The sequence below is a fragment of the Endocarpon pusillum genome (assembly GCF_000464535.1).
Source record: "Endocarpon pusillum Z07020 unplaced genomic scaffold scaffold4345, whole genome shotgun sequence".
NCBI lineage: Eukaryota > Fungi > Ascomycota > Eurotiomycetes > Verrucariales > Verrucariaceae > Endocarpon > Endocarpon pusillum.
Window position 1 is genome coordinate 180,398 of NW_006916422.1, and position 16,569 is coordinate 196,966.

The 16,569-nt window shown below is 50.8% G+C and overlaps 3 protein-coding genes across 3 annotated transcripts; all 3 read left to right on the plus strand.

Annotated features, from left to right (window-relative positions):
* Positions 1-197: 197 nt before the first annotated feature.
* On the plus strand, positions 198-2,829 carry EPUS_02514 (pH-response regulator protein palA/RIM20; the record flags this gene model as incomplete). Its single annotated transcript, XM_007805515.1, has 4 exons — positions 198-205; positions 253-2,015; positions 2,063-2,465; positions 2,517-2,829. 4 exons carry the CDS (start codon positions 198-200, stop codon positions 2,827-2,829), a joined length of 2,487 nt encoding a protein of 828 aa, XP_007803706.1.
* Positions 2,830-3,605: 776 nt separating this feature from the next.
* On the plus strand, positions 3,606-5,853 carry EPUS_02515 (Glycerol-3-phosphate dehydrogenase; the record flags this gene model as incomplete). The annotated part of the gene is made up of 2 exons (XM_007805516.1): positions 3,606-5,715; positions 5,765-5,853. The coding sequence occupies 2 exons, from the start codon at positions 3,606-3,608 to the stop codon at positions 5,851-5,853; spliced, it is 2,199 nt and encodes a 732-aa protein (XP_007803707.1).
* Positions 5,854-6,593: 740 nt separating this feature from the next.
* EPUS_02516 (uncharacterized protein) lies at positions 6,594-8,588 on the plus strand (the record flags this gene model as incomplete). The annotated part of the gene is made up of 3 exons (XM_007805517.1): positions 6,594-6,991; positions 7,059-8,214; positions 8,421-8,588. 3 exons carry the CDS (start codon positions 6,594-6,596, stop codon positions 8,586-8,588), a joined length of 1,722 nt encoding a protein of 573 aa, XP_007803708.1.
* Between the last annotated feature and the right edge of the window lie 7,981 nt (positions 8,589-16,569).

Consider the following 16,569-nt stretch of genomic DNA (forward strand, 5'->3'; position numbering starts at 1 on the left):
TGTGGCTCTCTATTTAATCATAACACATATAGGGCTATGGGAATGCTGGTGCAGGAGGGCAATTCGGGCTTGTGATAAATAAGTAATTCCCTGAGCAGAAAACATGTCAGCAACCTCTCCAACACCCCGACTCGGTAACAGACCGTGACATCATTTTTCTCACCTCGATAGATGTGCGGTTGGCGGACACAATTACCATGGCAGCGTACGTCCGCTGAGTCTATACTAGGAGAGTCTTCTGATCTTCAACAGGAACATCTTACAGCTCCCCTTCCGGCGTACACATCATGTCTCCCTCTCAGGAGCCATCCGGCAGTACATATCTACCAAATATGAGCAGCATCCAGAGATGTTCAAGGAGGATCTTCAGCTCATTGATGGCATGCGAGAAGAGGCTATCTCTGTGCAAGAGCCACATATCAGCGGCATCAGGCGGTTAACTGCGTATGCAGCGCAGTTACGATGGATTGGCGGGAAGTTCCCAATCGACATCGGGATTGACTTCCCATGGTACCCTGCTCTGGGGTTCAATACTGCTACGCCAGTACTACAGAATAATATACGATTCGAACTGGCGAACATACTGTACAATCTGGCTGCTCTATATTCCCAGCTCGCCTTCTCGACGAACAGAAACTCAAGTGATGGACTGAAGACTGCAAGCCAGTACTCGAGTGCTGCTGCTGGAGTACTTGCCTTTCTTAAAACCGAGGTGATTCCTGACATGCGATCGACACCACCAGAAGATATGGATGAGATGACGCTAGAGTGCCTGGAACAGCTCTGTCTAGCGCAGGCGCAAGAGTGCTTTTGGCAGAGGGCGGTGAAAGACAAGATGAAGGATGCGACGATAGCTAGGCTTGCTGCAAAGGTATCAGACTTTTATTCCGCCGCTGCAGACTGGGCTATCAAATCGGATGCTATCAGCACAGAATGGATTCACCATTTTGACGCCAAGCACCATCATTTTGCCGCAGCTGCGCAGTACCGACAGTCTCTCGATTGTCTCGAGAAGCGAAAGTATGGTGAAGAGGTGGCCAGGCTCCGGGACAGTCTTGCCTGCGTTAATGAGGCTCTGAAAGAATCAAAATGGGTCAATCGAACCGTCCTTGGAGACATGAATGGACTGAAGAGCAAAGTCATGGAAGATTTGAAAAGAGCAGAAAAGGACAACGATATTATCTACCTGCAGCCCGTCCCACCAAAATCAGAATTGAAGATGCTGGACCGGGCAAACATGGTGGCTGCAAAAACGCCAAAGGAAGTCCAAGACGGTATATCCATGCTGGGTGAAGGGCTTCCTTTCGGGCGGCCTTTGTTTGCCAAATTAGTGCCATATGCAGTACATGTTGCTGCAAGCATATATGTTGAGCGACGAGATCGGCTGGTCAATCAAGGTATTGTTGCCGAGCTGGACGCTATGACTGCCAGGCTACGTGAGCTGTTATCTTCTTTAAACCTTCCGGGCTCCCTGCAGGCGCTGGAAAAACCACTTGGGCTACCACCAAGTTTGGTGTCCAAGGCCGAAGAGCTTAGACAGCAGGATGGCGAGTACCGGCTGAAAAGATCGATGGAGGATACTTCGAAGCTCAAAGCGAACGATCAGGCGATATACGCCGAGGGTGTGGAGCTACTGAAGGCCGAGAAAGCAGAAGACGACAAAGCCAGAGCCAAGTACGGCACGGACAGTTGGTCCCGACAGCCTTCTGATCTGGCAGGTCAAAAGTTGTGGGCCCAGTCCACTGAAATCGAGGGCTACCTCAAATCTGCGGCAAGCAGTGATGATCTGGTCCTGAAAAAGATGCGAGAGTCAGAAAGAGTCCTGAAGGTGTTGACAGGGACAAGTCGAGAGCTTGAATCCTATGTGCCGAGCTCTAGACGAGCGACCATGACGCCACAAATAGAGCGTGAGGTTAGCCGATTACGCACGTGTTTAAACGAGGTAACTCGACTAGAATCACGACGAAAGCGGAAGATAGAGGCATTAAGAGAAAAGGCTAGGTCGGATGACATCAGTACGTGTGCCAGCCAAATAGTATTGGTAAGGGGCTAATGATAGAAGATCCTGCTCTGCTAAAGGAGACGGGTCGCCTGGAGCGCGAGTTTCCTATGCAGAAAATAGAGCCTGCACAGTTCGAAGATCTGTTTGAAGAGCGGCTACAAGACTATGAGGTTGATCGGGAGATGCTCATGAAGGAGCAAGAAGACCAAGACGGAATTGTCAGCAGATTGCAAGATGCCAATGCTGCCTTTGTAAATGCAAGAAAAGGGGATTCGTCGACAAAAGAACGAGAACAAGCCCTACAGGAGCTGGAGAACGGATATCTTAAGTACAAGGAGATCATTTCGAATCTGGACGTTGGTCGAAAGTTTTATAACGACCTGGCAAACATAGTCGCACGCTTCAGGGACTCCTGCAAAGCCTTTGTCAATCAACGGCGTATGGAGGCCAGCCATCTCGAGTCGTACAGCCACCCCTCTCTCCCACAACCTGATATAAGACTAATCTAAGCCAGGGAAATCTCGACTTCAGCCATGTCAGCAATGAGGATTCACGACACGAGCGCCACATTACAGCGACAAAAGCATCACGAAGCATCAAGACCTCCACCTCCTCAATCTTTAGAACAAGAACCACTTACAGCGCCTCAACCAACTCGCGCGTCTATTGTCCCTCCCGGCCCTACTGCTGGCATGTGGACACCTGAAATGGGGATCAAATTTGGCCCTCCAGCACAGGGTAGCCATAATCCTCATGTTGCGCCATATCCGCAAGCGAGACCGAACAGCAACGCTCCCTGGGATCAATCCCGCCCAAGGTTCACGTGAATATGACGAGGCTCTCTGAAGAGGTTATCAGCACGAAATATGCTGTTCCACTGTCTATACTCTTCCCTCACTACTAGTGTTCAAGCGTTGGCATTCGCTACGTAGAAGAGGAAGAGAGCCATACAGGAATTGGCAAACTCTTACCGCTCTATCTACATATACCTCCCATGGCTGTCGGCTCTAGCGTAGGTGTTCTCCTCGTTCCATGCCAGGACGCGGATAAAAGGTGTGCCGGAATGCAATGCGAACAAGCAGATGGTGTACTTTCTTCTCAAACGTGCAGGCTCATCCGGAGCTACTGCACCCTTTTCAAGTCGTCCTAAGAATAGCCAGATTACAGGGGTGGCGGACGTACGGTAGACCGCCTGAAAATTGCTTGAACGGGGAAGGCTTTCACATGCGTAGCCCCTCCCCTTTTCTCTGCCCAACCTGCCCAAACCTGCCCAAACCTGCCCCGACGTACAAAGGCAGCTGGGCTGGTGAAGGGGCGCCAGTACCAAGAACTCGGAACGGCTTTGTAGACATCACGGTAACTTGGATCATGGCCAATTCCTGGGGATTAAGTATTCGTATTCACGCTTCACTGACAATACCTGTATAAGCTCTTCTTCGGAAATCCTGCGTCTACGATGGTCGAATAGGATAAACAGCGCAGCGTGCAGTTCCTGCTGTCTCCAGCACCTCCTCCCGCTACACCAGCAAGATGCTGCTCTCCCGCTAATTTGGGCTCGCTCTCAGTCACTCCTTGGTAGGATCAGCACAATCCCTCCAGCGTCATGGCCAGTCGTTACTCCAGGCGACTGGTCAAGCCATTGTTGTACGCTGCGGCTGCAGGTACCGCTGGTGGCGTCATTCTATACATCTCCTACAGACCTCGCAATATACCTGGTTCCGCGGGCGCCGTCGTCCCAACGCCTACGGCTGAAGACGGCACCTTCATACCCCCAAGATTCCCCCGAATCAAAACGAGAGAGGAGCAGATCGCGGACTTGAAACGGAGTGCTGGTTCTACCGGAGGCGGCTCGCTGACACGGAAGGTGAAGGAAAGCTACGACAATTTACGAGGACAATCACAATCAGGCGCGGTGGAAGAAGATCCCAAGAACTTGGAACCATACGACGTTCTCATCGTTGGAGGAGGGGCGACAGGTAGTGGGATCGCACTTGATGCAGCCACTCGAGGCTTGAAAGTTGCATTGGTCGAAAGAGACGACTTTGCTGCCGGAACCAGCAGTAAGAGCACCAAACTTGTCCATGGTGGCGTGCGGTACCTAGAAAAAGCAGTATGGGAGCTGGACTGGAACCAATATGAGCTGGTCAAGGAGGCTCTGCGGGAGCGGAAATACTTTCTGCACACGGCACCTCATCTGTCAATGTGGCTGCCCATCATGCTTCCAGTGCAACACTGGTGGCAGACACCATACTTTTGGGGCGGTACCAAGTTCTACGACTTCCTGGCTGGATCGGAAGGGATAGAGAGCTCATATTTTCTGCCCAAAAGCAAAGCGTTGGATGCATTTCCCATGCTGAGGAAGGACAATCTTTTTGGCGCTTTGGTATACTACGATGGAGCGCATAACGATTCCCGGATGAACATCTCCATAGCAACGACCGCTGCACTTTATGGTGCCACGGTCGTCAATCACATGGAGGTCACGGGCCTCACGAAAGATGCTTCGGGAAAACTCAACGGGGCGGTAGTCAAAGATGTCATCAAGAGCAAGAATGGCCAACCCGACGAGCAGTTTGTGATTCGAGCAAAAGGTGTTATCAATGCCACAGGGCCGTTCTGCGACTCGATCCGCAAACTGGACGAACCCGGTGAACAGGAGATCGTTGCCCCAAGCTCTGGCGTGCATGTCGTCCTACCTGGATATTACAGCCCGGCAAACATGGGCCTCATAGATCCGTCTACCTCGGATGGAAGGGTCATCTTCTTTCTGCCCTGGCAAGGGAACACCATTGCCGGAACGACCGACGCTCCTACTGAAATCAGCGAGCAGCCTATTGCAGGTGAAGATGAGATTGGATGGATCTTGAACGAAATCAAATCCTATTTGGCGCCCGATATCAATGTGCGGAGAGGAGATGTCCTTGCAGCATGGTCGGGCATACGGCCTCTTGTCAAGGACCCCAAAGCCAAGAATACAGAGTCGCTCGTTCGCAACCATCTTGTTACTGTCTCCGACTCCGGGCTGCTTACTTGTGCGGGTGGCAAATGGACAACCTACCGCCAAATGGCCGAAGACGCGGTCGATGAAGCCATCAAACATTTTGACCTGCAGACGTCTCCTCTCCTGAGTGCTCCCCGGGTAAGCGGAAGCGAGATGATCGATGATGCAGCACCTCTCGATGGAACCTGTCAAACTCATCAGGTCCGGCTCATTGGCGCACACGGCTATTCCAAGACTCTGTTTATCAACCTGATCCAACATTTCGGCCTCGAGACCGAAGTCGCCAAGCATCTATGTCAATCTTATGGTGACCGGGCCTGGACAGTCGCAGCACTTTCTTCTCCCACTGAAGAACGGTTCCCCGTCCGGGGCAGGCGCATATCTGCCCTGTATCCTTTCATTGACGGCGAGGTCCGGTACGCTATACGCCATGAGTATGCCCAGACAGCCGTCGACGTTCTGGCGCGACGAACGAGACTCTCCTTCTTGAATGCGCAAGCTGCGTTGGAAGCTCTGCCCAAGGTCATCGATTTGATGGCTGAAGAGCTAAAATGGGACAAGAAACGAAAAGAGGTGGAATGGAAAGATACCATGACTTTTCTTGCTTCGATGGGCTTGCCTAAAAGCAAGCTGAGCATGACGCGGAAAGACGTGGAAAGTGGAAAGGCTGGGTTTCCTACGGAGTACGAGAGGAAGCTGTATTCTAGACATGGTAAGCGTGGGGCATACCTCCCTCTGATGGTGTTGCTGACAGCATGTAGATGGACCGGCAGACACTCTCGAGAGCGACTCGAAGCTGAAACCTGGGCAGAATCCTGGAATTAGCTATGATTCACCCGCGAACAAGTAGCGAAGGTATTTAGAGTGTCAGGCATTGATTTATATCTTTTGTGCACAAGAGTTCTGTTGGTATTGCCTTTCGTCCAGCACATCAAAGCACTATGCCATCTTCATTCAAGAAGTCAGCGAGATCATGCCATATATCAGTTCCCAACCCAAGGTGCTCTTTCATACCTCGAGGGGAAAGCTTTATGGAATAGCGAGGGTGCTCTTGTAGTGGATACCTGTGATGGCCAATCACGATTTGGCCAAATTGTAGCTTTGCTACTCATACCATGGCTGACAGGGATAGCAAACACGGCAGTTCCCCTGGCCTTTATCTCGATAACGACCAAGTGGGTTTCTAGAGCAAGAACGGCGTGATGGGTGGAGCTTTCCCTCGAGCCAGCGTGGGCAAATCATCTCGTTCCAATCCGACGCTTGTTACCAGCAGCCTGGCTTGACTTTACGCCGCCCACTTCAGCTGTCATCCTTCAGCAGATGACAGTACTTCTCAAGTCTACTTCAGTTTCTATCCTTCATCTATTGCATTTTCTCCATCCTTCTGCAGCATCACTGTTGCCTGTGGTCTGTGGTCTGTGGTCTCACCAAGGGATGCTCGAAGCATACTACTATTTCATCTACTACATAGTCGATTATCCATCCTTGTGCTAGACTAGGACTGGGCAGAGGCCTCTTCGGCCGGTTTATTTTGCATTTAAGCTCCTCGAGGGGCGTAATCCCGCAAGAAAGCATCGGAAGGTCGTCAGAATGTCCTTCATCAAGGCTGCTGGCAATGCTCGTCAACTCTCGGTCATCGAGAGCGCGTACTCGCAAGAGCTCGACAGTACCACCATGCACGACAGCAGCGAAGACTCTACCGAACAGAAGGATTTCGCAGTCCCCGACATCTCCTTCGCTGCTTCATCCTCTGTTCTCGGTGGTACTCAGGATCCGAGTCAAATCTCCAGCCTCACCCTCAACCTGTTATCCACTGACGACTTACACCATCAAAGGCAGGCGAGTAAAGATATCGAGAAGGGTGATGCCGCCACCCTATCCTCCGATGAATCGGGACCACAAGTGGCGGAGATTGCCAACCACGACAAGCAAGATCCTTTCGCTCAAGAATCTGAAGGTGGCGTTCAATACCGGACTATGGCATGGTGGTATACTCACCTCTACACCTGTATCTTCTGTCCAACCAGCTTCTCACCAGGCTTACACGCTTTCCAGGCAAGCAAGCATGGTCATGATCGCCGAAACCGTCTCCCTAGGCATCCTCTCCCTGCCCTCCGCCCTCGCCACCCTCGGCCTGATCCCAGGCCTGATCCTTCTTCTCTCCCTCGGCGCTCTGTCCACCTACACGGGCCTCGTGATTGGGCAGTTCAAACTCCGCCACCCACACATCCACTCCATGGCCGACGCCGGCATGGTCCTCTTCGGCCGCATCGGCGGCGAGATCATCGGCGTTGGCCAGCTCCTCTTCTTTGTCTTCATCATGGGCTCTCACATTTTGACGTTCAGCATCATGATGAACGCCATCACCAGCCACGCCGCCTGTACCATCGTCTTCATGCTCGTGGGGATGGCCCTCAGCTTCCTCCTCACCATCCCTCGCACGCTCAAGAACCTCAGCTGGTGGTCCATCACCTCGTTCATCTCCATCATCGCCGCCGTCACCATCACCATGGCCAGCATCTCCATCTCCCGTCCCCGAATAGGCAAGGTAGATCTCTGGCCCAACGCGGATGTCGCGTTCCACCAGGCCTTCCTCGCCGTGGCGAACATTATCTTCGCTTATGCCGGGCATGTCGCCTTCTTCACCTTTATTAGTGAGTTGCGCAAACCAGAGGACTTCCCCAAAGCTCTCTGTCTGCTTCAGGGCTGTGATGTCGCCATGTACGTCATCACCGCGGTGGTGATTTACCATTTTGCCGGTGATCAGGTCAAATCCCCCGCGCTTGACTCGGCAGGGCCCTTGGTCAGAAAAGTGGCCTACGGAGTGGCTATCCCGACGATCGTTGTGGCGGGCGTGGTCAACGGACATGTCGCGGTCAAATATCTGTATGTGCGCCTCTTTCGCAATAGTGGCCAGGACGGTGCTAAGGGCGGTAACATCATGTACCAGACCACATTTAAGGCGAGGGGCATCTGGGTGGCTATCAATGCCGTCCTCTGGGTTGTCGCCTGGGTGATTGCCGAGGGGGTACCGGTCTTTAATGATCTGCTTGGTTTGACGAGCGCATTGTTTGCGAGTTGGTTCACCTTTGGGTTGAGTGGGTTGTTTTGGTTCAGTCTGAATCGTGGTCGGTGGTGGTGCTGGAAGCATTGGAGGATGGCGCTTGGGAGTGTGGTTGCGGCTTTGTGTTTCCTGATTGGCCTGTTGATCGTGAGTTTCCCCAGTCGCTTCTCATTCCAATCAACTCTCCTTCTTCATCTCCAATTCCGCCCTCCCCCTCCCCCTCCTCCTTCTTCTCCTCCTCGTCCCCTCGCCTTGTTATCTTCGATATACGGGCATGCATGCATGGACGGTCATGTTAACGATCAATGGCCAATTTGGGCTAACCACTTCCTGTTCTGTGTGCTTTACGATAGTGCGTCATCGGTCTCTACGCATCGAGCATGTCGATCCGCGCGAACAGCCAACGCAAGATGGCGGGAGGCAGTTTCTCGTGCGCGGACAATTCTGGAGCGAAGATAGTGGGCGATCTGGGTGGTGGGAAGGTGGTGGAGGGGAGAGCATTGGCCTTGTGTTCGATCTAATTGATGTTTCGAGCACTGATCGCTGCATCCGGTTACGGACGTCGGGTTCATGGTATGGAGAGTCTCAAGTAGAGGTGCGTTCATTCGACAAGCCGATAGGAATCGGTCAGGGGACGGAGAAGACGGGATGGCGAGCTGATCTGGGTGCCTGCACCGGGGTGAATGGATCATGGTGATAGATAGCCTGCTGCTCAGATGGATATGTACTGAACGAAGCAGGAAGGGATGGATGTATGGGCGCGCCGTCCCTTTTCCACATCAGTTATCCTGTTTAGATTGACCATTAGAAAATCCAACCTCCTTGGACGACCAACCGAACCATGCTCCCGTCTACCTACCTACCAAACCAACCAATCTACCAACATGCCATTTTCGAAACCGCTCGCTCGCTCTCCATCTGTGCCCGTGCCCCCCGCCTACGCCTACGCGACCCCACACATGAATGACCCACCCTCTCTATCTATCGTTGCGTGCTCTCTACTATGCCGCGCTGCGCCCCGGTTTTTACGACGAAGGGAGGAATTTTTATGGCATGGGTTGGATGTGGATATGTATTTTTGGCGGCGGAGGAGGTAGGGGTTAAATACGAGTGTGGGGGATGGGGATGGGATTGGGGTGTTGGGTTGATGGGTACTAGTTACTGTATCTATTATCTATGTTGCCTTGGGGGTTATCTGATTTGCTTCTGGATCGGCGGCTTTTTCATTGGTGATTGGTGATTTTTGAATCGAGGGAGGGAAAGAAGAAGGAGAAGGGGGGAGGGGAGAAGTAGCGGTTAGGCAGGGTGGTGGGCTTGGTTCTTGTTCTTGTTCTTGTTTGGCTTGGGCTATTTGGGAAATGGGGTCCTATCCTGGGTTGGATGGTCTGTTGAGTTGATACCTCCTCCTGCCCAGCTCCTTGTGGGGTTGGTTTTACTGCTCCGAATGTGAGATACTGCTCTGTCGGATGGTGGTGCTCTGCAATGCGAGCTGTATGGCTGGCGTGCAATACGACGTAGGCGAAATAAGGCGAGTAGAGGTTAGAGAGTTCGGTTCGGGGTATAGTTACTTACAGATCGTTGGGATGTAGTGACCATAAGTATTATTAAAATGTCCAAAGAGTAGAACGGAAGAGAGGTTGCCAAGAATGTGACGGCTGAAGGATGTGAAAAGACGTGAAAAGATTGAGGTGGAGCCAGAGGCAGGGGGATTTTCTTTCCTTCAAGAAACGCACGTTGCGCATAGGGTATGTCCACTTCGTAAGAATATACAGCATTATCCACCATAGGCTGGTGCCTAAGCTCTGCTAGTTGGGGAGGTAGGGCTCGATGTTCAGCTTGTTGAGAGAGATTGGAAGATGGAGCATAAGACTCATCGTGTAAAAACCATCATAGGAGGCTTGATTGGTATGCTCTGAAGTGCTTGCTAGGATCGAATACGGCAAACACTATGTTGTTGCGACTGATACTCCATTGTCTTCCGGGGTTTTACTTGACGGCTGCATTCTGCCTGAGACGCTTGATGGGTTGACTTGAATTCATGATTTGGGAGTTTTGATGGGTGAGTCTGAGCGGCCGAACGGGTCTCGAAATGGCTGACTTGCCTGACTTGAGCGTATGGTCATGTTCCAAAGTCATTGGCATTGATACTTTGTCGAAAGTCCTTTGGATGATCTGGTCAATCAACGGTCCCTCCAACAAGGAAAGAGACCAAACCGGTTGGGCGAAACAGTAAGAGCAGACTGCACGGAATTGAATGGAAGAGGGGAGGGCAACAGAATTCAGAGCGCGTGATGAGGCGGGACGGGGAGGCTGAGATGAGCACGGATAGGAGAGCACATTTAGATAAGAGAATAGGAAGGTAGACAGGACGAGGTCTATTGTAGCGAGACAGGAACGCCGAAGATACCTAATACCGCTTTGAATCAAGATTTTCGAGATAAAGAGCTATATTGATGGATGTGCATCTTCAGCGCTTCCCGGCTTCCCCGTTTCCTACGTCGTCAGCCAGATAGACGACTTTCCAACCCCGTAGCGCCACCTAGGCATCTTTGTTATGGTAGGTGGGGTCGACGGAACTATCACTTCGTCAAATTCAGGGGAGCTGGCGCATGTCGTCTTCGTTGAACGCAACGTAAGAATAGACAAGGTGACCAAGCACTCCAGACTGGCCGATTCAACGTACGGTTGCCAAAAGGTGTCACCTTTGACGTGAAGCTCGTGCTTGATGATCCCTGCGGCAAGATTTGCTTTCGGTTGAGGGATTTATCATGTTGCAAACCTGCGAAGTGCTTGATTACCTGAACGATCCACAGCGGGGGTTTATGATGGTCGTCCATCACTATCGCCATGCAGCATGGGTAAAGGGCCGGAGTCGAGAACGTTCCAGTCGCCTAAGGGCGTCGAAGGGGCGAAGTGTATCAAGCGACGTGGCCAGCCTTGAAGAGAGTGCCGGCGCACCTACGCACCTACGCAACAACATTGACATTTCTCAGGTTGAGCTTGATAAGGACGACTGACCATCACTGCAGGCCTTTTGGCGAGTTGGACCGACGTCAGCGAGATAACGCTGGTATAGCCACTGCGAGCGACGATGCCACTTGGACATGAAAAGAGTCATTTCCTTGCAATTTTTCGATCGGCATGAATGCCACTCCCCTGTCATACGCATCAGGCGCACCACGTAATTTGGTCTTAAGACACACTTTCAGCTACAGATAGAATTTTTCGGCAAGGTCAACAATATTGCAAGCTAATGCGAAACTTACCGTAGCATCATCTCCTACCCTCTTCCTCGACTTGGCCCACACCTGGAAAGTAGAGCTAACCTCACAAGGTGGCGGAGCCCCTGGACTGAGGTCTTGTGTTATATCCGCAATCTTCGCGATATGCGGGGAGGACTCGTAGGCTTTGTTCGGAGGTCTCAGAACCACTGGGCGCATGCTGATGCAATGAAAAGGGTTCGGAGTAATGATACAACCTATAAGGAAGTACTATCGTCGTTAGCCGATTGTCCTGAGAAGCCATAGTGGTTGCAGTCGCTACCATACTTCTTGTCTCGCTTGGCAATTCGCAGCTATCAAACGTAATGACGGTGGTTAGGAGGACTACCACAGCAGGCATGCTTGTGCGAGTAGGATACGAAAAGAAGGTTCACTCCTCAAGCATGCTTCAACCTCCACCTCGCCGGACACAAGCCAGCTGAGGTCACTCCCTCCAACGGGAGTATACCAAGACTCCGCTCCGTGCAACGTTACGCACTGTCACACGATTGGCATATAACGGCTTTTTGACAGCATCGGCTATCACTGGCTGCGTGGAGGAGAGTTTTTCTGGCTGGCGATTTCTGCAGAGGCCACTTAAGGTAAGGGATCCATTGGCGAATAACTGGCGCTAGTTCTAGAAAGTTCGTGTGATAGAGCTCTGCATTAGATGGTATGGCAACCCGGGGTTAGCTGGAATGACACGTCCTCTTGTGCATGAGCCTTGCCTCTGTTTGGCAATCCGGCCAAGATTAGAGACCAGCATTCTCTTTAGCAAGACGTCGTTTGAGGCCTGCCAATGACCTTGACAGAAGTGTTTTTTCGACTGCGTTCACCCAGTATGGGCTGATGGTTGCATTCGTCACTGGAGATCAATCAGTTGTGGTCATGATGCGATGCCCACTCACTGCTGAGTTGGTAAATTGAAGACGGATGGTTTATATACGTAGTAAATGACCTTTCTTAAGTGTTTACTTGGATATGGGCTGGGACCAGATATTACTAGAAAGCCTAAGGAACTTACTGGAAAAGAAGATGTTGCATCACCGCTGCGGACATTTGCCACAACACAACAGTTTGATGAGCAACAATTATTGATGCTTGAAATAATCAAACGAACCAGCCTTTGGCCTCTGGAGGTGGGCCAGTGAGTTCCCTCATTCTCTCGAACCTGGTTAGTGAAATTGGCTCCTGCAGATCGGTTGGAGAAGCTTCTGGCGAACCACTGTGACAAAGACCAGGTTCCCCTCACGAATGTTCAGTTTCTTTGGGCGGACACCAACCCCACTGCCACCAACGTCGTTAGTACGTATAAACGTATTCTCCATCAGTTGCCGTAACCAACAGCGGGAAGGACAGAGCGCAAGCCATCAAACCAGGGAACAGGCAACGGACCGGAGCCCCTTAGGTCGGCTGATACGAACTGGTAGTGGGGCGGCCAAGCAGGCAGGCGCAGAGAGGCGATCCAGCTTCGAGTCCGTAAGCAGGCGTAGCTGACCATTAACTAGGCCCAGACTTGTCATGTCGTTGGAAATGGCCCACATCCCGCGCGATTGTTAATTTGCGGGTGAAGTCTGACTCGTTTCACGTTCAATCATATACGGAGTATGGCGGAGAGACTGGCCGTATCTTGTAATGGTCATGGCGCTTGTTTCAGAGTTTCACTTTCCCACCGACCAGTAAACAGAAATCCTGAATATTCTTGAAAAGCTATACATGACATCTTGCATTTGCTTGATTCTCTCTGATGGAGCACAGGAGGAGAGAAGACAAGTCTCATCAAAGCGTAACAAATACGAGGTATTGTCAGCAGCCGGCTGAGGCGGAGGCAGACGACAAAAGTAAGTTAAGGTCTGTTCTTCATGAGCAGTAAGCCTTCTTAGAGATGTGTCTCTTTGTGGTAAGGATGGTAAGAAGTGGCTTAGGCGTCCGAAAGGCTGAGCCTTTCACCTTCGAAAGAGACCAAAGGAGACCCGCACGTAACTGGAGACATAACTGGAGACACGACTGAGTATCCATCCTAGACATTGCGACTCATGCATCGCTCAAGCTATCAAATTTCTGCAGCACGATCGACGCGGTCACCCAAGAAGCAACTCCGGCAGACCAGTGGTTAAGAGACAGTAGCAGTCGGCCGAGTATTTCTGTTAGGCTGGCACTAGCATCAGCTTATCATGATACGGCACCACCTATTTTCATTTGACAGCTCAAGATATCTATAGCGTAGAACCTACTTTTAAAATGCCAGATAAAACAGAAGAATCTGTGAAGTTCTCTACCTTTTTTGAGTGATCAAAATCGGACTGGGTTTGAGTCATGTAGAACAAAATGTGCAGAAGCTGTTTCGATACAAATTTACTAGTGTTGAGCTACCTCCGTCCATCCCGCGTCTAGTACACTAACCTCTCCAGGCACAAAATGATTAGATATCACCCTGGCGGTTGACTAAGTTAGTAGTTGCCTCAAGGCAGGGGCCCACCTAACTCACTACAAGGAGTTCTGGGAGCATTTAGGTAGCCCCAAGCTGCGCGGGACAAATTACTGCACTAACTACAGTTGGCGCTTACGTAGCAGGTAAATCTAGATCTCTAGCTATTGGAGCGCTGATGTTTCACAAATTACTACGTTAGAAGTCAGTTGACTAGGTTTGCGGGAGAATTCGTCAAGATTTGTGAATATGATACTTTGGAAGAGCAATAAGCAGTTGAAGGGTCAGAACGAAATGCACCTACATAGTAGGTGCATCATCCAGTACTTCATTGCTCTGACTTAGCCGGAAAGTCAAAAAAGACCAGATATTTCGGATTCCGCTTGCTTGCTGACTGTGCACTGAAAGTGTAAATTTACGGTGCGTTAAGATATCGATATTTAAAGCATCATCATCACAACGAGTAGGAGGCCAGACACCAAAAGGGACACTGCAGGACATGGGCCTAGTTAGTATAATTACTCTGCACCACGGAACATGTACCATCGTCAGGACCAGGAACAGGAGGCGTGGACAGGACAATCTTGACCTTTTTGAGCTACTAACTGTTGCCTCTTCATTTGATCGTCAATCTCACTCTAGGCCCCGGACTGTATATCCGTTTCAAATCAACAGGCCTAACACGGCAAACGCTCTTGCCAACATTCAACCTCTCCTGGAACAAGTAAAACCTTCCATCTGGAAACACATAACAACACGATATCAAACAATCTCAAGCGTGTTGCTTGTTCCGACCAAGACGGTTCCCGTCTCCACACGCCGGGGTTTAAAAAAACCCACTCCAAGTTGTACCTGTGCCATTGATAGTATCCGAATGAGAGTAATATGATGATGACTAAACGAGACATTGCTTTTCTCCCGAAACCGCTTTTAAGATGCTTTGATAACGCTCCACAGCCAAAGCGAGAAGATGAACTTCTCTACTACGATATCGCTGCCTCCCGTATAAGAAAACACAAAAACTTTTGATACATGATAATGATTCAAGATGCGATAGGAAGGTGGTGGCAGCAGATTTGATTGGTGCGAATCAACCTCCTGTCAAAATCGATATCGTGATAGGATTGACAGTCGGTTGTGGATGTAGAGCTGGACTTCCGAGGCGTGACGATGATAATAGGCTATGTATCAAAGCGTCGACATCCGTCTTTTCAGAGTCCTGACTTGATCGAAGCTGCTGGCATAATGTCTCAATTCGTTCCAGGCTTGCTCTGAGATGCCACCAGGTGACGATTGATTGGTATGTAGAGAAGAAAGTGAGGTTTGTGAGGAAGATGGGGTTAATTTGGAAGATTGAGATAAAGTGGTGACCATCGAAGCTTGCTCCATCGAGTGCGGCGCACCTAATGACGATTTTGCCGGCCTCGTCTGCAACTGAGCAGTCCTGTCACGCTTATAGGATGAGAAGTCTATGGCTGGTGGCAGCTCAAACCCACTGGTCACGGGACCTGGACTTCGTTGTGCGGTTGCATGTCGGTTGTATGTTGGCGAACTTGGTTCTGAGGATGATAGGGAGTGATCTAGTTCGGCCAGTCGACAAGCCTGAGAGCAGAAAGGTGTGCCATTGGTTTGCTTGTCACAAGCAAGACAAAAGTCGCCAAAGCAGTCCATTGCGTTGGAGTAAAGGACAATGAAGTGATATTCGGTTGGGGTACCGGTTCTGGGCAGAAGCAGAGATGTTCAATACAGCGAGGCAGGCCCGGCCGAGGGAGAATCGAAGGTAGGCAGCGTTCGAATCGAAGAGGTAGAAGTGGGGAGTACGCAAAGGCGAGGGTATGGCTTGAAGGATGGCGGGTGATGATTCGCCAGGATGACTATGAAGAAGGGATCGAGAAGAAACTATGACCAAGTGTTAAGGGTACCCCTCAAGCATGAGAAAGAAGATGGGTTAGAAAAGAAAAAGTCAATGTAGAAGAAGGTAAAACAATGAAAGATAATATGTAGTATGGGCCTGATGCTCATAGAGGGCAACCTGACCCTCAGTTACGAAATGGCACCTAACTAGGACTTGGCTAGTGGCGAGTTTCTCTTTGACTTTTGCCCTGGAGATTTCCGTTTCGCTAACGACCTAGCTGCATGTTCTTTTCCTTTCCCTCTCCTCAGACTAAAGTATCAGTTGATGCATGACCCTGCGATGGAATGTGTCAGTGCGGCAGACAAGTGTTAGGCTAGCAGTGTGGAGTGAGATTACGAAGATGCCAAGTAGTGCACGATCAAGGGCAGTCTGGCAAGGGCCAATGAGACAGGCTGAAATTGGACAAACTCCGAGCAATTGATCACCATTGACCAAGGACCCAGAAGGTCGGGGTATGGTGCAAGAGGGTGCGCAGGTGTGCAGCAAGCCGTGTTTTGGGGGCTTCACCCCACACCCGGGGATCGCTTGATCGCCTATCAGGGCTCGACCGAAAGGACCATTTCCAAGCCATCAACGTTATCACTGGACAGCTCAAATCCCAGGCACTGGAGTGACCAGAGGACCTGGACTAACAGCAGTTTTTGAACCGACCAGGAACAGATTTGCCATCAAATCAAAGCCTGAACGGTGCACGGAAAGGCCAAGGATAATTGGGTCGGTGAAATGCGTGGGGCGAGAGCAGCAGCGACGGCACTCAACCTGTACGTACATAGTACTAACTCGTACAACCCTACGGGGTCGTACGACTAAACAAAAGGGCCAATTGGACGTACGGGCATCACCACGCCTCTCAAATCACACGGCAGTCGAATTGCAACGCTAAGCTTCTTCTGACAAAA